Here is a 19,786-nt window from a genome sequence, read left to right as displayed (position 1 = left end):
TCCGCGCCGGCCAGCGCCAGCGGCGGCGCGGTGGGCGCCAGCGACACCAGCGCGAGCTGGCCGCCCTCGGCGGGGAGCTGGTGCAGCTCGAGGCCCAGGCCGAGCTCGCGGGCGACCTCACGTAGCGCCTCGACCCGCTCGCCCCCCGCCTCGGCCGCCTCGGCCGCCTCCAGCACCGCCAGCGCCGCCTCCCGCTTGCCCGCCTCTGTGCACAGTACAAAAAATTAATGGAATAGTTTATGACGCGACGAGCTTATCTGTACCGCTGAGGAATGTCAAGTTTACGTAGATATAGAAATTGTCAAAATAAAATATTACAAGATCGATAAGGGCGCTAGTGATCTATTGAAACTTACCGGACCGGATATTTTTGTGGGACTGTGAGTGAAAGGCCTTTCCTAGTTCTTTCAAAAATAATTAAACTCACAAGCGACACCGTGTCTCGTGAATGCGAGTCTATTACCAAAAATATTGTCACATAAATATTGCGGTATTTGTTTGTTTGCTCATCTCAGATATAAAATTGCTACAAGTGAAGACTTGTTATTGGCTTTCATATCCAGTTTAGAGTTATTTATATTAATATAGCTGTAAGTTTTTCATGTTATAATTAAATAAATAAATAAAATGGCGGGTAGCGGTTGTACCCGCAGCCCGCAGCGGACGTGTAGAGGTAGCGAGAGGCGCGAGCTCACCGACATGCGTCAACAGACCGAGGTGGTAGTCCGCGATGCGCTGGCCCAGGTGCGGCCGCCAGCCCAGCTCCTCGCGCCGCTCCACGTAGCGCTCCATGGCCCGCTCGTGCGCGCGCGCCAGCGCCTCCTCCTGCAACGCGACAACAACAGGGGGAGGGGAAGACGACACGCGACGACCGCCGACATCACTTTGAGAACAAGGTCTTACTTTACCTCGATGAAATCTTTGGTGAGCCGAGAAAGGTTTTCTCTGAGATAGGTGTAGAGCTGCTCGGCGGCGAGCTGCCTGGCGGACTTCTTGGTGGTGGAGGTGGCGCGACGCTCGTGCAGGCCGAGGCGCGCGCTCATCGTGAAGTGGCGCGCGTGCGGCGGGCCCGTGTCCGCCGTCAGCTCGTACTGCGGCGCCGGCAGCCGGTACTCCTCGCACAGCTCGCTCAGTAGCGCCACGTAACTGCGAGCCGCCGTGCCGCCCGCGGCCTCGCTCACCGCGCCGACGGCCGCCATGCCCTGCCGTGGAAACACTCATATTTCACGGTAATCTAATCGACGGGGAACGTGATCAATGAGGAGTCAGGTGTGAGGAGACCGTGGGGAGCGGGGCGGTGGAGCGGCAGAAGGGCGCGGGCACAGGCAGGCCGTGCTCCGCCAGGCGCAACAGCAGCAAGCGCGCCGCCTCCTGCTTCGCCTCCTTCTTGGAGCGCGCCGTCGCCGTCACCGTGTGTCCGTGCGCCGAGCAGCGGTACTCGAACGTCGCTAGGTGCTGGGGCCCCGACTGTAATACGAAGCGGAGAAGTATCGACCTGCTCGACACATTGCAATTTATCACTTAAAGGTGGATACATATGGATGGAGAACCACCCACCCCCTGCACTATTGCACATTTGTTCTACCTCAAACTTTACAGGTAAACTTTATATACAAATTATCCTATAGTAATTTACGGATCATACATAGATTTAAGCCATATATTGATTCTTCTAGTAGCAGACTTGTGTCACTTCTCCAGCACTGTACTGAATGCCAGTTATTTATTTCACACATAATTATGTACAATACCATATATATGTTACCTGGGCAATGCATTCATATTCCGGACACAGACCCAGCTTTATCATCATTTCCTGTAGAACGGTGACTGCGGTCTTCATTGTGCCCGCTGCTGGAAACACACATTGCAACAAATGCTTGTTAAACTAATTTGTACAATTTACTTATGTCAACAGTTGTGAGATATCTTTTGTCATTGAGGTAATAAGGTCTTTTCTGTCATAACAGTAGTATACATCCCGTTGATGTCTTGTCTATTAGTAAGAACATGGAAAAAATAGCCACATCGGGTCTGCAAACTGTTTTTTGGTTACGCTTATCGTTTTGAATGTGATATATTCTATAATTTTGTCAGATTTAATTTCTGTTAAATGCAATTTTTATCTACATTAAGTTCTCCTGAATTTAGATACCCAGCAGGCCCGAGTACAATCTCAGGAGTACTTTTCAATCATAAAGTTATTGTTAATCCATTATTATAAAGGAAACATTGACAAATAATTATGTACCACTAGTGCAGATATAATTCCTTCCTGTTAATGTGTAATTGTGTTACGATATATTAACAGAACACAGACACTTATTTATTTGTAAACTTTTTTGACAGTGACACTTTCTTGACAATTGTTTACTGTGACTTGACGCCTTGACGCTGACTGTTGCGGTTCCACTGATCCTATAGTAAATGGACATGTATAATTTTAGTTTTACTTCAATAAACGAAAATCACTTGTGGTTTCTTTTTTCTACCACTTACGAAAACCAGTACTGTACGTGTATAATATTTTTAAGTGTTTGCGAAAAACTAATTAGTTTAAACATTCAGGATAAATCTGAAAATAATTAATTGAATATGATATAAAATTTCAAATTTGTAACCGAAATCATTCAGGCCAAAATTCTCCATATTTATTAAATAACTAGCTGTCGCCCGCGACTTCCTCCGCGCAGAGTTAAAAAGTGAAGTTAATCAACTTAAAAAATAGCCTATGTGTTCTTCCAGACTATGTTCTACATCTGTGCCAAATTTCATCAAGATCCGTTGAGCCGTTACAGAGATACCTTCTGTTTTTCGTTGGACTTGACTTTTGGCAGCGTTGACGCTTGGTTGAAGTTAGGTTATAAACTTGTTTCGTTTCTTTTATATTGCTGATTATTTCTTATTGAGACTGTAATATTTGTGTTGTCGTGTTTGTGTTGGTTGTGGGTATTTTTTTTAAGGTAAGTGTATGTAGTTAGATTTAAGTTTAAGGTAAAGATGAGTGCTATGGATGCCCCCGATAAGGGGGCTGATCAGGCAGTTCAACAAAAGCAGGCATTAAAAAGACCAGCAGTAGATACAAGGGCAGACTCTAAAAAAACAACATCCCCTTCTGGTTCGATCCAGTCTGTTTTTACAAAACCCGGTTTCGAAAATGATGCTGACATACAATATAGTGAGAGTGACAAGGGCCCGTACACAGTGTTTGTCTCCCGTAAAGAAACAGACCCTTCTTCTGGTTCCTCTTTAAAAACTTTAAGAGTAGCACAGCTCTTACATAAACATAATGTACCTGATATTGCTGAAGGTGGTATAAAGGAAACTGGCAGAAATAAAATATCGGTTACTTTTAATAAACCACAAAGTGCTAATGCTTTCCTGAAAAATCCCGTTCTCGAGAATAGCAATTTGGTTGGTCATATACCCCGCTTCCACATCTTCCGCTTAGGCGTTGTACGAAATATACCCACAGAGTGGACTCTAGAAGAGCTTTTATCTGGAGTATCTACCCCTCCCAATTTTGGTGAAGTAATTAGGGCTAGAAGGCTCAATTTCAAATCAAGGAGAGAGGATTCTGTAACATGGGTCCCCTCTACTACAGTCGTTTTAACATTTACTGGCCAACGCCTCCCTGATAAGATTTTCTGTTTTAATGCTTCCCTTCCAGTTTCATTATATCATCTTCCCACTATTCAATGCCGCAACTGCTGCAGGTTCGGTCATATTGCCAAACAATGTAGGTCAAAGCCTCGATGCTTCCGATGCGCTCAGCCCCATTCAGGGGAAAGCTGTTCAATTTCAGATTCTTCTTCATCCTGTTTTCTTTGCCATGGTGGCAGACATATGGCCACTGATTCTAAATGCCCTGAGCACTCTAGACAGAAGTCTATCAAGATGCTTATGTCAGAAGAAAATATATCTTATTTAGAGGCATCTAAAAGATTTCCCCAAGTTAGGCCCCTTTATGCAGATATTGCTGCAACACCCACTTCGGTTTCACACCAAACTTCTGCTTTCTCCCCTCTCAATGCCACATCAAACCCTGCCTCTAGATCCTACAACAAAACTGTGTTTCTCCCCCCCAGACCTAAACCTGTGTTGAGCAAATCTTATGATTTTGTCTCACACAACTCTATTATCCAGACACCAAAATCCTGTCAATCCAATGGCTGTGCTCTAGATTCCTGTCCTGACTCCCCCCCTGTCCCTACTCCTAATGATAACCTTGTCGAATTACTACTATGCTCTTTAATTAACATGTTTTCAAAATTGTCAGACTCTCCACTACCGTCCAATGTCTCTGCCCTCGCAGATAAACTTTTTGCTATACTTGCTAAAAATAACCAGCAAATTCCCCCCTCAAATTCTCCAATGGAATTGTAGAAGTATCCGCAGTAAAAAACACGAAATTTGTCATCTTATAGACCATTATAAACCCATTATTTTTGCTGTCTCAGAGACGTGGCTTTATCCGAATTCCCACTTTAGGGTTCCGGGCTTCTCATGTCTTCGGGACGACAGAGATGATGGCAGGGCGGGATGCGCCCTTTTGATCAGTAGATCTATTACTTTTTCCCAGATTAACATCTCCCCCCATAACCCAGGCTTACATATTGTAGCAGTTAAAGTTTTAAATATTTCCATTATTTCAGTTTATATCCCTCATCCCAGTATAAATCTTATTGCCGAACTACAATCCATCCTGTCATCCATCCCCAGACCATTTTTAATATTAGGAGATTTTAATTGCCATCACTCTATGTGGGGATCCCACTATAATGATCCTTATTCACCATTCTTAATAGATCTAATGGATGATATCGGTCTCTGCGTTCTTAACGATGGATCACCCACTCGCAGAGGGCCCCCCTTACAAAATATTAGCATACCTGACCTTTCTTTGGCTTCCCCCACTCTAGTCCCCAATTTAGCCTGGTCTGTTCTTCATAGCTCATATGGAAGTGATCACTTTCCCATTTTGATTTCCATACTTCAATCTTCTATTCCAAGCATGCCGTTTACTCCCCTTCAGAAATATCGCATTCCTCAAGCAAATTGGATCTTGTTTTCAGATATAGTTACAAAAGAAATTGCCTCTCTTCCAGAGGCTAGCCCCTATAATTTCCTTTCACTCTATAATGACTATATTTCTATTCTTATAAAAGCTGCCGATAAGTCTATTCCCCTAAAAAAATCTACCCAGAAAAGAAGTTCCCCCCCATGGTGGGACTCTGATTGCACAAAGAGTGTTCGACTTCGTAAAGAAGCTGAGCAAAAGTATTCATGCAATTATACAATGGAGAACTATTTGAGTTTAAAAAAAGTTTCTGCGTACACTCGCAGACTTTTAGCTGAAAAGAAACGACTAGGGTGGCAAAGATTCTGCGAATCTCTCTCCCCACGCTCTCCTCCTACTCTCATTTGGAATAAGATCAAGGCCTATCGTAGGTCCCTTTTGGAATCAAACGTTTCTTCTAATGACCCTATGCCATGGTTAGAAATCTTCTTTGATAATTTAGCCCCTCCTTTCGTCCCGGAGTCTGGTAACTTTCCCACCCAACTCTCCCCTTCTTCTGACAGGATGAATGACCCTTTCTCTCTAACGGAACTCTCCGGTGTTCTAGTCCACCTACGAGATTCCTCTCCAGGTGTTGATGGCATACCTTATTCTTTCATTTGTAAATCTCCAGACTCATCCAAGATCATGCTCCTTAAAATTGTTAACTACATATTTATCACTGGCTCTGTGCCCGATTCTTGGTTATCCCAGATTATAATCCCTATATTAAAACCTGGCAAAGATCCCCACGACTCTTCGTCCTACAGACCTATAGCTCTGTCTTCTGTCCTTGCCAAAATTATGGAAAATCTTATCAAAAACAGACTAGAGTGGCTTCTTGAAAACCGTAATTTACTGCCTAACTCTCAATTTGGATTCAGAAGAGGCAAAGGATGCTTGGATAGTTTGAGCATCCTTTCCTCAGAAATTCGTCTGGCCTTCTCCCGAAATGAAAATGTATTAGGTGCATTCTTAGATATTTCCGCTGCCTATGATAGCGTTTCACTTCCCCTACTCAGGCAGAAAATGCTACAGCTGAGTATCCCCGAGAGGATGATCAATTTCATTTGCAGCCTGTTGATGTCCCGTACTATTTCTATTCGTTACTTTAATACTTCCCTCCCTTCTCGCACCGTTTGGAAAGGTCTCCCACAGGGTTCGGTTTTGAGCCCCCTGTTATACAATATCTACACTTTTGATTTGGAATCTTCCGTAAATTCATTTTGTAATATCCTACAATATGCCGACGATATTGCCCTATACTCCGTATCGTCATCTGTAAATGAAGCCACTCGTCGTATAAACTCTGCCCTCTCTTATTTAAACGACTATCTTTTGGCACATAACCTCTCTCTCTCCATTGCAAAATGCAGCGTAGTCCTTTTTTCTCGTAAACGAAATGTTCCCCCTGTAGCTGTTTATGTAGATAATACACGTATTCCTAGTCATGAGACTGTCAAATTTCTGGGAGTTACGTTTGATTCTAAACTTTCGGGTCGACAACATCTGGACCATATCATTCAAAAATGTGAAAAGGGCATAAACATATTAAGAACTCTTACCGGGGTTAGATGGGGTTCTCATCCTGTCACCCTTAAACTCATATATGACGCATTAATCCGTAGTCACTTTGATTATGGTGGTTTTCTTCTGGAACCCTGTAATAAAATTGCGTTATCTAAATTAGATAAGATACAGTCCAGATGCTTACGATTGATATCTGGTGCTATGAAATGTTCACCAGTCAACGCTCTGCAAGTGGAATGTCTGGATCCCCCCCTATATCTCCGTAGGCAATTCCTGTCTGACAGATTTTTTTGTAATGTTGTCCAAACTAAACATCATCCTCTTCTCCGCGTCTTAAAAGCTCTCTCCCAATCAATTTCAACCTCCAGCTATTGGTCTAACAAAGATCCCCCCTTGCTTATTAATTCGTTTAATAAATATATAGTCCCCGCTTCCCCTATCGAACAAGGTGTTGTAATCCCTGTCTACGCAACTCAGTTTGACGCTCTTATTTATTCTCCTAAAATTATCCTAAATTTTGGAATTGAGAAGCATACTCCTGCAGCCAACCAAAAATTTAACTCTATTCTGGAATCGGACTGGCCCCAATGGAACATAATGTTTACTGACGCCTCAAAGTCGTCTCCTGATTGTCCTGTGGGGGCAGCTGTTTGGTTCCCTAAATTTAAAATCGTTTTGAACTTTAAATGTCCTCCGTTAACTTCCATCTTTACTGCAGAAGCGATTGCGTTGCTAGAAGCTATCGCCTTTGCTGAGTCCCATAAACTTAACAAAACATTAATTTTTTCCGATTCATTAAGCTGTCTATTAGATATCTTAAAGTTCCCCTTCCGGTCCCGTCATAATTTCAGCGTTACCCTTCAAATTAAACAGCTCCTGTATAATTGTCACTGCTCCGGGATTGAAGTTGTCTTGGCGTGGATCCCTGGCCACTCGGGCATCAATGGTAACGAAACGGTAGACTCACATGCAAAGGCCGCAATTTACTTAGGTTCCGATTCGTACAAATCTTGTTTTCCCCGAGATCTACGCATATCCGCTAAATCATCCATGATGGAGAATTGGACCACCTTGTGGCAAAGGTCAAGTCAATCTAAGGGTAAATTTTATGCGTCCATACAACCTAGTATTCCATCCAAACCGTGGTTTAACAAGCATGGAAAGATTAAAAAAAGTATAATCTCTGCTATAACCCGGTTACGACTAGGCTTTGTAGCTTCTCCAGTCTTTCTCGCGAAAATACGTGTTCGAGATCATTCCTTGTGTGAGTGCGGTACGGATGAAGGGTCCATAGAACACATATTTTTTAATTGTCCCAAACTCCAAGTTCAACTATATGACCTCCTTCCTAACGAAATCCCCAGACCTATTAATATCCCATACTTACTAACTTTGGCCCATACCCCCCTGGTGAAGGTTTTATTTAAATTTTTAATCTCTAACAATATTAATCTTTAATTGTCTAAGTTTCTGTTATTTTAAACTGTAGGTAGTTTACTAACTCTTGTGTTGTCCTTTTCAGTGTCCCAACTGAAGTCATCAGCTACCGGTCACTTGTCAAAACATACTGTTATTCGTATTTCTGGACTGCCATTAGCTATTACAGTTTTTTTTGTTTTTTTATTATTTATTAACATCTTTCATTATCAATTATCTTCAACCTTGACGTTGGCAAAATCATCGAAGTTTCGATGGAGTCCAGTATTAATTAAAAGAAGAAGAAGAGATACCTTCTAACAAACGTCTATCCATCTGAACTTTTGCATTTATAATATTAGTGATGGAATGAAAACAAAGGCGATTATAATAATTTAACTATTTAATTAACACGAGAATAATTTATGTAATGTATGACAGTGCACAACGTAGACAAGAGAGAGAGAGCCTAACGATTATTACAGTTGAAGTATAGAACAAATATTTTTGCTATTTATGTTGCGTAGGCGTCCATACTTCTAACATCCTCTCCTGGACGCAGACGCTTTAAATGTAGACCCATAGATGCGATGAAGTTGTCATGCTTCGGTCGAGGGAGTCCTTTCGTCAATATGTCGGCGACCATCTCTCCAGTGCATCTATATTGAACCAGGATTTCTTTGGCAGCTATCTTCTCGCGCACGAAGTGGTACCGAACGTCTATGTGCTTACTGCGCGCATGATAGACAGCATTTCCTGAAAGACTAATCGCACTTTGATTATCGCAATAAAGGGTTAACGGTGTACCTTTAAATTCAGGTTGAAATTCGTCTGCCAACTGTTTCAACCAAAGTGCTTCTTGAATGGCCGACGCTAGCGCCATATATTCAGCCTCACTAGTAGAGAGCGCTATGGTCTGCTGTTTCTTAGAGTTCCAGCTTATTGCAGCACCCTGGAATAAAAATATGTAGCCGGTACAAGATCTTCTGTCCTCTGTATCATTCGCCCAGTCTGAATCGCAATAGCCGGAAATTCGCTCATCAACATTTCTTTTGTAAACCAGTTTCATATCCATTGTAGCTTTCAGATATCTCAAGACTCGTTTTAGCGCCGCCCAATGTTCACTGGTAGGTTGACTATTATATCTACTAAGAGAATTTACTATGTAGGTAATGTCTGGTCGAGTCCCCTGTGATAAGTACAACAAGCAGCCAATTATTTCTTGGTATGGAATGTTCTTCAAGATTTCTTGTTGGCCCTCAGCTTTTTTCAACTTTTACCTTTATGCATACATTCCCGCAGCATTCAACTTTTAATTCTTTGTTGTTAGCAATCCTTATGCTCGGTACAGGTGAAGCGGTGATGTCAGTGAGCCAGTCCCGGTGCATGGTCATATGCATAGATGCTCCTGAGTCAACATGCCAAGAATTGGAGTCATTCGCTGTGGATGCTGAAAAAGCTGCAACATAACCTGTGTCTTTATCTGTTTTTTTATTATTGTTTGTCTTTTTATGCCAACATTTTTTGCTGAGATGTCCGTACTTATTGCAATTAAAACATCTAGGGCCTTTCTTATCACTTTTGGGCAAATTTTTTCTTGTGTTTGTATAAAGTGCGGTAGTGTCTGACATTTTAACTTCCTGTAGTAATTTGTTTTTTACTAAATCAGCACTAATCTTCATACCGGAACTTTCTAAACCCATAATCATGGGTCTATACATTTCTGGCAGCCCGGCCAGCATTAATGTGCCCAACCACTCATCATCTACATGAAACTTTATGTTTCTTAATTTGTGCGCGGCTGTCATAATTTTATTTACATAATCTTCCACTGATAAACTGCTTTCTAAATTTGTGTTAATTAATTCTTTTAATAAGCCAACTTTCCTTGTCAGTCCTTGATCTTCGAATGCCTTTGTCAAATTGTCCCACACCTGTTTAGCATTCTGTGCATCCTGTATGTGCACATATAAAATTGGGTCAACCAACAATATTAACTTGGACTTTGCTTTGGTGTCTTGTTTAATTGCTTTGGGGTCGGAAGCATCGGGTGCTTTCAAAATACAGTCATACAAGTCTTCATGTTGTAAGTATGCCTTGACTGCAAAACTCCAATTAGCCCAATTGTCGCGACCCGTCAACTTCTCAATCGACATCAAAGAATTACTTCCAGCCATATTTATATAATATTATTTATATCTGAAAATAGCTGAAAAGAGAAATCACTCGCGAACACGGTAACTTAAAGTGAGGTTATACACGTGAGATTTTACTTTTACTAAAACTTTGAAAATACTAAACAAAACTCAGAAATAACACTAAACGGCAGGCTTGGGACGGCCCATAACCTGATGGAATGAAAACAAAGGCGATTATAATAATTTAACTATTTAATTAACACGAGAATAATTTATGTAATGTATGACAGTGCACAACGTAGACAAGAGAGAGAGAGCCTAACGATTATTACAGTTGAAGTATAGAACAAATATTTTTGCTATTTATGTTGCGTAGGCGTCCATACTTCTAACAATTAGTAAGATTCCTTAAAGATCGATTTCTTTTTGTTGTATACAAGTTGTATAAAAGTGTTATCGATACGTCTAATGCTATTTCTTGTTGAGTTACCTAAATGGCGGAAATCAAATAAACATAGTACGCGTTACAGCCTGTCCATTTATTTCATGTCAATGTTGGTCTTAGAGTACGCACAGACTATAGACTTTTTAATCGCCCGATAGTTTGATCGGAACGGGCTGTAGTACGCGATTAAATAGTAGTTGGGTTGGATGTGGGTGCGCACACTAGACAAACAATCGCCCGACACTTTTCAAATATTTTTTAGTTACTAGACTATACTTACTATAAGTACCTATATATTCTTTGAGTTACTTACTTACGTTACTCTTCGATTTTTGAACAGAGCGGTCGCCTAAGTTATTAGTAATGAAGTTTAATATTAAAAATACCTGAGTATATTAATGTGTAAATAAACGAAAATATAGTTTATACCAAATACCGATACCGTAGTTTATTGAAACACTAGATGTATATGTATATGTTGCAATCATATTGTAAAATCCGCCGTATTACATTACGTTTTGAAATGCGGCGGTTCAACGAGTAGACGGATTGAATGCGTCTGAATAGAAAACCGCCTGAAGTAAAATAATTAGCCGAATTCAATAAAAATACTACCACAAGTGCCCGTATTTCACGGACGAAGTCGCGGGCGCTGCTAGTAAATAAATAAAAAATGTTTTTTGATAGAACTAAACGCTATAGCGATGCCTCTCTTAGCGGCCCAGATAAACTTCCTATTTCCTTCTTATTATACACACCTAGTATCCTATTTCGGTTTTTTTCTCTACTTTGTCCGCGGGCGTTACCTAATCTACTAAGTTATAGGGTTTCAGTAGGCACTGCTATTTGCGGTTAGGCCAACTTCGAGGGACACGGGGACTGGGGACACGATTGACGGTGCGGCGAGGGCGGGGGCAGTCGGCACGCGGACGGTGCGGCGGCGGCGATGGCGGCGCCTGCAGTCCTGCACGGCACTCGGCCGCGGCGCGCGTCGCACTCGGCGCAGTTCAGCGGCAGGAAGAAACAGAGAGCGGATCGGCGTCGCCGTCTGCACTCCTCGGAGACGACCGGCGCGGCGCCGACATGCACGGTTCGCGTCGCCTCTCGCTCATTAAGGAGGTTCGAATCTTTTATTTTTTTAACTGTTAACACTTAATTACCGCTTAATCTTGGTTTAGTTGTCACTTAATCTCACTAATATTAAAAACTATCTTTTACCCGCGACTCCGTCCGCGCGGAATAAAAAATAGAAAACGGGGTAAAAATTATCCTATGTCCGTTTCCTGGTTCTAAGCTACCTGCCCACCAATTTTCAGTCAAATCGATTCAGCCGTTCTTGAGTTATAAATAGTGTAACTAACACGACTTTCTTTTATATATATAGATGTGAATTTTTGGACGGATGGATGTCACTTTGATCTCCAGAACGGCGAAACGGATTTCGATGACATTTATTATATAGATGTAGAATGTAGAGGAACACAAAGGCTACCTTAGATTCCGGAAATGTGTACGGTTCGCGTAGGATACGTTTGAATTTCATATGGACTCGATAATTCTGCAACGGTTCGACGTCTTGTTGAAATGTGGCACAGATATAGAAAATAGTCTCAAATAACACATATTATTCCTAATAGTCATTCAGTTTTTCTTAAACCGCGCGAACGAAGTCGCGGACAAAAGCTAGTTTTTTATATAAGAGGCGGGAATACCGAAGTAACCAAAGACACCCATGGAAATAACCTTTTAATTATATTTTTTTCTATAAATTTATATTTAGGCGTGAATTGTTAAATGAATTGAAAAATAACAACAAAAACAAAAAATAACAAATACAACAGAGTAATTTTGATCTTGATGTAAGTACCTACATACCTATACATGTTGATAACAATAAAAAAGCGAGATACACAAGCTGCGACTGCGATCTGTTATACGAGTATCAACCTGCACTGAGTGATTTCATTTAGGTAAGTATTTATCGGTAATCTTGGCACGTCGGAGAACAGACGAGAGCGAGTAAACAAGGAAGTGCCGCCGCCACATGGCCCGCGTGCGCTGACTCAGCTGCCGCCCTACCCGGCCGCCCGCCGCCGCACCGCTCGCTCATTCGTAGAGACAACTTGCCAGTGCCACAGTCATCTACTGGCAATGAGCTGATGCCAACCTCTTGTCAAACAATTTCATTTTTATTGAAGTTTGTTTTCTTGCTATCCTTTTTAGGGTTCCGTACCTCGAAAGGAAAAAATGGAACCCTTACTTATAAAAATGGACCACTTTATTATTAAACGATATTGCTTTATCGATATCGAAAATTACATGTTTTGTCATAAAATATAAATATTGTAATATACCAATATGTCTTTTAACCATTCCAAGTAACCTCGAAGCTTACGCTTGGATATGTTCACGACAACAGACGAATGGCGGGATTTGAACCCAAGGCCGGTAGATCCTGAAGTATTAGGCTAACTATTAACTTGGAATTGGCGCAGTTGCTGCTCCTTAGTGGCGAGCGGCGAGGCAGGTAGTTACAATTCCAAGAAATGCGTGTAAGAGAGAAATCTTTATCGCACATAAAGCTTAAAAATAATTAAAAACAAGTTGGTAAGTAAATATTATGAGCGCAAACCGAGTAATTAGCGCAAGAAACATTACCCAGGCAAAGAACGTGCGCTGATGAAATGCGAAGTGCGATTACTGCGAACATAAAATTGTCGTAAATTTCAGAAAAGTTTAGTTACGCAAATAGTATGTAAGTTTGCGCGAGCCCCGCGCCGCGCACGAGATAGCGCTCGGGCGCTCCGCAGCCGGACCCACTTAAGCATGTTCTCCCTCGCGCTTTTGGTGAACTAGTGCGCCAGAGGCTAAGGAGTAACTCTAAAGATTTCTGGATGGTCAGTCATCGACTTTGAGCACCTGCGAATTAGACTTAACTTGAAACTTATTTTTTAGGCTGTTGATTTGATATAAATATGTCATTCAAAGTTTGTAAAAGTTTCAACATCAAGGGTGCAATATAACAATAGGGAATAGAGGATACATGTTTCCATGGGTATTGTCGGCGACGTGTGCTACTCGTATGTACGGATCTCTATGACATTGTATTGCGGCAGACTAAAACCCTGGGTTTCGAAGATTTACGTTGCTTTGTGTACGAGCGGTCTTAGGGTTGTAATATTGTTGCTATACAGTTTTTACGACTGTGACGACTTTCAGCTAGTGACATTAGCGGGCGGCTATTGATACGTTGTATCGTATTGAGGCATCAGCGGCCGTGGCTACGACGTAGCATATTGTGACATTAGCCGCTTTTACTACGACGTAGCGTATTGTGACATTAGCGGCCATTGCTACGTCGTAGAGTATTGTGCTCTAAGCGGCGTTTGCTACGTCGTAGCGTACTGTGACTTTAACGGCCATTGATACGTCGTAGCGCATTATGGGTAAAGTGCGATAAGCTTATCTAGGCCGGTAGGGAAGCTGCTGCAATCGCAGGTAGTTCTGTCAGATAATTCATTATATGTCAAACCTACATATAGACAAACAAGGATATCTGAACCGGTGAGAGCGGCGCTACTACCGTGGTTCAGATAGCCTTGTCGGTCTTTAGGCATAGATAATGCCATAAAAGAAAAACGAATGATAAGACTGACACAATACGACGGGATCTTATCACACTTTTTTAATATTGACAGGGTGCGATTGTGAGCTATTATAATTTGATTATTATAGTTTGACTTGTGTCCACCGGATCAGAGAACTTTGTCGTTTTATACAAGTTATTTAGCTACAATGAAGCGTGTTGCGGTATAAAGCGCGCCTTTACTTTATCAATATAGATTAGTATGTAGCTTACTTCGAAGTAGTGCATTGAGACCTCGGCTATTTCGCGACGTCGCATCATTACCTTAACGAAGGAATGGTCGAGAATACCTAAATTACTACCTAAAATATTGCGGGTATACATAATCGTATAGTACATCCTCATCGCAGACTCAAAGGGCCCGCAGGAGTTAATCTAATTATGAAAGTGATACGGTTTCGGAGCACGCCATCAGGAGCGGTGGAATTCCCCCCCCCCCCCCGTACGTCTCCCACATACATATTATTCTCACATGCTAAGTTGTGATCATTTACGACAATGTACAAACATGGTTTGGTCCCAGGTACACAACGCGACATAATACGCGATATGACCAACAAATATGAATGTACCCCGGAAACAGAGTCGTCTGTGTACTTTCCTACGTTAAAGCTCACAGTTGTAGGTTTTAACAGGTACGAGTCATTTACGTATATTGACAAAATTACATCAACCAAAGATACAAATTGAAAAAGGGGAATCGTTTTGAGGCGGGGCGGGGCAGGCGTTATTGAGAGCCCGCGGGGTGAATGGCCGCCGCACGCGATATTTTTCACGTGATACGATTAGATCGGCGATGTGGGTCACCGGGCGCCGGCCCTGCCACCACTACCTGCCATTGCTGCCACGCCACCACCCGGCCGCCAGCTCGCCGCACGTGGGTGCCTTGCTTCCTCTCGTTGTAATCATCCTGACATAATTTCTTGCCGAACATGGACTATGCGATTTAATTCTTTCCCTTTATGTTCTTTCGACGCGACATGATGAATCGCGACAACGTCGGACATACTACTTTTACATAACACTTTATTGTATGTGCAGACCAGCGACCCGCCCCGATCAGGCGTAGCTCGGATCGGCGACAAGAAAAAACCTTTCAGATTGCTTTTCTGATATACAACGACGTTACAAGATATAAATTTGAAAGACCTTTTCCTCTGAATTTCCATCTATTAGTAAAATCCTGGTAACTTGTAAGGACATATTACAGTCTCGGAGTTTGCGTAAAGTTCTTCCAAAAGCTAAAATTCTGTTTTCGAAACCTATTGATCCCTACAAGATGACTGTCAAGCATGTAGGCAAGCATACGTCGCCCGCGGTGCCCCTAGCCTCGTGCCGCCGCTCCCCGCTCTCCTGCGGCCCCACCAACAGGAAAACTATTGATTTACACCGTGGCCCGCCATACAACCGTTTACTAAGGACTACCAAGGCGATGTCACCAAATTTAACCCATCAAGTTAGGAATCGACGGAAAAATTTCAATGCGTTCATGTGGCGAGGACGTTTCGATACATACAAATGCCTGACTAAACGGCACACTGACTGTTTAATATCGCCGCGACATCTTCAAGAAGCCGAGGAGATGCGGCTGTGACCGAAGGGTCCTGTACTGCAGACTACGCGTCGCCGGCCACGTGACGCGACAATTTGCCAACATTAATGGCAAAGGCTGAGTGTAGTTTTGTCGGAGCGAATACCACCTCCGTAGTCCAGTGTCATTAGTGCGAGGGCGAGCGAGCAAATTGAGGCAATAATAACAGCGGGAGCGCGCCGTGGCGGCGGACATCAACACACTAACTATTTTTTTACAAAGTTATTACGCGCCACGCCTCGCCTCGCCTCGTCGCTGACCACTCCACATGACGACATGCGTTAGGCGGCGAACGCGGACGGTATCTATCGTCATCTTATCATCGCACTTGCTCGTTAATTTTATGTTTCAACATTTTGCAAACAAGCACAGCATGTATTCTACGTCAACATTTTTATAACTGAGCTTTCAATATTTCTAAGCTCAAAGCTTAGGTTCTAAGGAACAATGTTAACGAGCGCTTTATGGGGCGGCTTAAGTCGGAGCCAATTTGAGTGGAAGTTTAGAGCTAAAGATTTATAAAGGCGCTTTGTGAATGTTTGTCCTTTGCGAGTACATGTCACGCCGCAGCCGTGCCGCAGCCTTGTCGCAGCCGTGCCGCAGCCGCGTCTCACCGTAATTTTCCACGTCCTGACTTGTTTTTTCTTTTGTCCTGACTTTTTGTTTCTTTTAACAAAGTTAGTACTTAGTATATTTTTTGCAATTCGCAATTTTAAATCTAAACTAATATCGGTATTACATGTACATTACGACACGTTGGGCTTATTTGTATTTGTGTTTTACCACCAGTTACTTCATTATCGTAATTAAGGTCCATTTTCATAACTATTTTGTACTAAATGTATCAAAACCACGATTGGGACTACGGGCTAATTTCAGTCTAAAATTTTCTATAATTTTTTGACAAAAATGAAATAACTTTAGATCCATTTTAAATCGCTGAGCGTAAATAAATAAATAACTTGGGCTTAAAGGAGGTCCTCGAATTCCACAAACCTCCAGATCAGTCATCCAAGTTTCACGCCTGTTAACAAAATGTAATAAGTATGTAATGGAATGATAAATAAAAATATGAAAATAGATATGACAGTGCAGCACAGGACAGGGACAGGGAACAGCGACGGCGGCGGAACGCGCCCCACTCCCACTGCATTGTATTTTGCTAATTGCTAAAGATGCGTTCAAGGAATGCAATTTGTTTGCGTGCGCCTCCGACCCAGTTGATACTGAAGATTGCGCGGGGCCGCGGGGCGGGGCCGGGGGGCGGCTGTGATCGCGGCTTTGCTACTTGTCGATATTGAATATTTGTCATAGAAATACAAAGTACGTTTATGTCACAATTATAGTATTCAGTGGCAAGCCCGCGAGCAACCGATGACCTAAAAACTAGAATAAATAAAACAAATCCACTGAGAATTATGGTTGGCTTGTCTTTGAAAGATGGCTAAAAATAGTGATGTAAGGAAAATTAATGGGTTGTTTGAAGATGTTATAGAAAATGTCAAAGATGTATCCTTCGTTGATCGGAGCATGTTGAGAGGATGTGATGAAGAGAGATTGACAGGATTTACATAACTGTACAATTGACGGGTATAAGAGAGTGATTGTAGAAGAAGTGGGAGGGGGTGTAACAAGATTCCTCCAAATGTAAATTCGTAACCTCCGCCTACCTCTCTGGGTTAAGGAAGTCATGTGTGTATTTTAGAGTAGGTATAGCGATGTTAACGTTAATATGTCATTCGGTGCTGAGACCTACATCCATTAGAGATATGTAAAAACTAATATTATATTAAATTGTGTCAATGCTTAGCAAAGTAGAGTCAAGTATCGATAAGATCGCGGTACAGGCGAGCGGCTCTAGGGCGGGCGGGCGGCGCGGCGCGGGGCGGCGCCGGGCGGCGGGCGGCGGGCGACGGGCGGCGGGAGCGCGAGGGCGGCGGGCGGCGGGCGGCGGGCGTGCGGTGGCCAGTGCGCGGCGCGCGGTCGACTCGCGTCTCGCGTGCTGGTTCGCTGACTCGCGCCGCTCTTCGGTGGACGTGCAAACTTTAGTTAGAGCTGGCCAATTCCTACCACCACGAACTTATCCTATAGGTATACGCGACACCATATCTCGTGGTAGTCTTTTCAACTTTACAATTTAGGTTTTTATTACTACAAATAAATATGATTCGGGAACACAATGTCAGCTTATTATAATATAGTGCTGTAGTACAATAGGTGTTGTCGTGGTCCGCGGCACGAGACGAGGCGGCGACGGCTGCACCCGCTGCCGCTTCCGCCATGGGACCATTTTGTTTCACATGTTCAAATATTCCTTAACAATTTGTATATTTCTTGTGTTACAATTTAACTTCCAATAGTATTTCTACAAACATCAAATACCAAACCGGCTAGAGCTACTTAACATACTTAACAACTCACTTTTTACAAATTATTATATTACATAGACAACGCGTGAAAACATCCTTGTGGGATGTGATTCCTCAAACTATGTTGAAGGTGCAGAGCGCATGCGATTGAAGGATTAGGTAAGCTTACTGCTATTGCCTATCACCTATCACTACTGCCTACTGCCTATGACGTAAGAATATTGCACAGAGTCTACTCTACACACGAGCGAGAACAAAATGTATCTTTTTGTGGGCAAGGGGTGACACTACCTACGAACAATACCTACGATACTATTATACGACCCACTAACGCTAGTGGCATTCAGTATTAGTACAAGCGGTACTCGAGTTTTGAGCGAGGTTGTACCAAAACAAATTGTAGAAAAATGCTTTATGATGTCTATGACAACAGTTTTAGAAATAAAGGTTTGAAATTAATAATTAACAAAATAGTTTAAAAACAAAATAGCTCTAAAGAGTCCTACTAAATTGTTTAAATTTTAGTAAGACATAATGAAATGAAACACAATACTAATTATAACACTTGGGCAAATACGTTGTACAAATCGAATGATAATCACAGGCTTCAAAATCGGCAAGCCTAACCCTTGCCCTGGATTTATCGGTAAAATAAAATTATAAAATCCCGGTCAGTTCGGTGATACCATTATTATGATGATCATAATCGTAAATAATGACCCCGTTTGCAGGAGGCGAGAGGCGAGAAGTGTAGCGAGAGGGGCGCGGGTGGCGGCGCGCTGGAGGCGCTGCGGCGGCACTCGCGGCAGGTGGCCGCGCGCCGCGTGCGCCGCGTACAGGTGACCGCCACCCAACCCTCATCCTGTCAACATCCACCATCATTCTGCTAATACTAGAAGAAATTATAGGCTTATCTCCAAACACAAAAAAATATGTCGTTGATAGCATTACGAACTATATGACATTCCACTCGCTAAAATCGGTTCATCCGTTTGGACTACAAGCGTTGACAATGATATTGATACAAGTACAATCCTATATAAAACATCCGTACGCACTCGCAAAACATTACACTCTTGTCAATAGGTCAAAAAGATGCATGCACGCAGCCGTGAGCCGTGACACATTGTGCGATCTACGATTCTGTAGCTCTGGAATAGATTTTACATTTAAAAGTAAAAAAACATCAATCTTGGTTGGAATTTACTAGTTTACTAATATATGGCTGAAGTATATGTATATATAGTAAGCATGTATATGGCATTTAATAACACATAGCGATTTGTTCGGAAGTTTAAGCAGGCGCCGTTCACAACCGCAAATGCGGGGCGCCCCGTCTCCGGCCGATCCGTATTTATAGTGCGCGCGCGCAGGTCGGCGGTGAGGGCGGTGGCGGCGGGCGCGTGACGGCGTTCTCTCTGGTTTCAGTTCTCGGAGCGGGCGAGGGAGGGGCGCGAGGGGCGCGGCGACTGCGATGGCGAGGCCGGTGAGTGCCGAAGGCGAGCGGCTCGCGCGCTAGCGTGCGGCGCGGGAGCCGCTCAGGCCGCTTTGTGTGCGCAGACAGCGGCTCCGACATGTCGGGCGGCGGCGAG

General features: G+C 42.9%; 1 protein-coding gene across 1 annotated transcript; it reads right to left on the bottom strand.

Annotated features, from left to right (window-relative positions):
* Window positions 1–220: 220 nt before the first annotated feature.
* On the bottom strand, window positions 221–2,359 carry LOC106709558 (RISC-loading complex subunit tarbp2). The gene is made up of 5 exons (XM_014501379.2): window positions 2,252–2,359; window positions 1,766–1,854; window positions 1,282–1,467; window positions 909–1,202; window positions 221–825 (listed from the first exon to the last, which is right to left on the bottom strand). Exons 2-5 carry the CDS (start codon window positions 1,841–1,843, stop codon window positions 580–582), a joined length of 804 nt encoding a protein of 267 aa, XP_014356865.2. The 5' UTR covers window positions 1,844–1,854; window positions 2,252–2,359; the 3' UTR covers window positions 221–579.
* Between the last annotated feature and the right edge of the window lie 17,427 nt (window positions 2,360–19,786).

Source organism: Papilio machaon, chromosome 5 (genome assembly GCF_912999745.1).
Source record: "Papilio machaon chromosome 5, ilPapMach1.1, whole genome shotgun sequence".
Taxonomy (NCBI): domain Eukaryota; kingdom Metazoa; phylum Arthropoda; class Insecta; order Lepidoptera; family Papilionidae; genus Papilio; species Papilio machaon.
The sequence above is the reverse complement of the archived record's forward strand: the minus strand, read 5'-3'. Positions and strand labels throughout refer to the sequence as shown.

Coding starts and splice junctions, on each gene's coding strand:
- LOC106709558 (XM_014501379.2), bottom strand. CDS start 1,843: ATGAAGACCGCAGTCACCGTTCTACAGGAAATGATGATAAAGCTGGGT. Junction 1,468..1,765: donor AATATGAATGCATTGCCCAG/GTAACATATATA, acceptor TTCGTATTACAG/TCGGGGCCCCAGCACCTAGC. Junction 826..908: donor TCACCAAAGATTTCATCGAG/GTAAAGTAAGAC, acceptor GTCGCGTTGCAG/GAGGAGGCGCTGGCGCGCGC.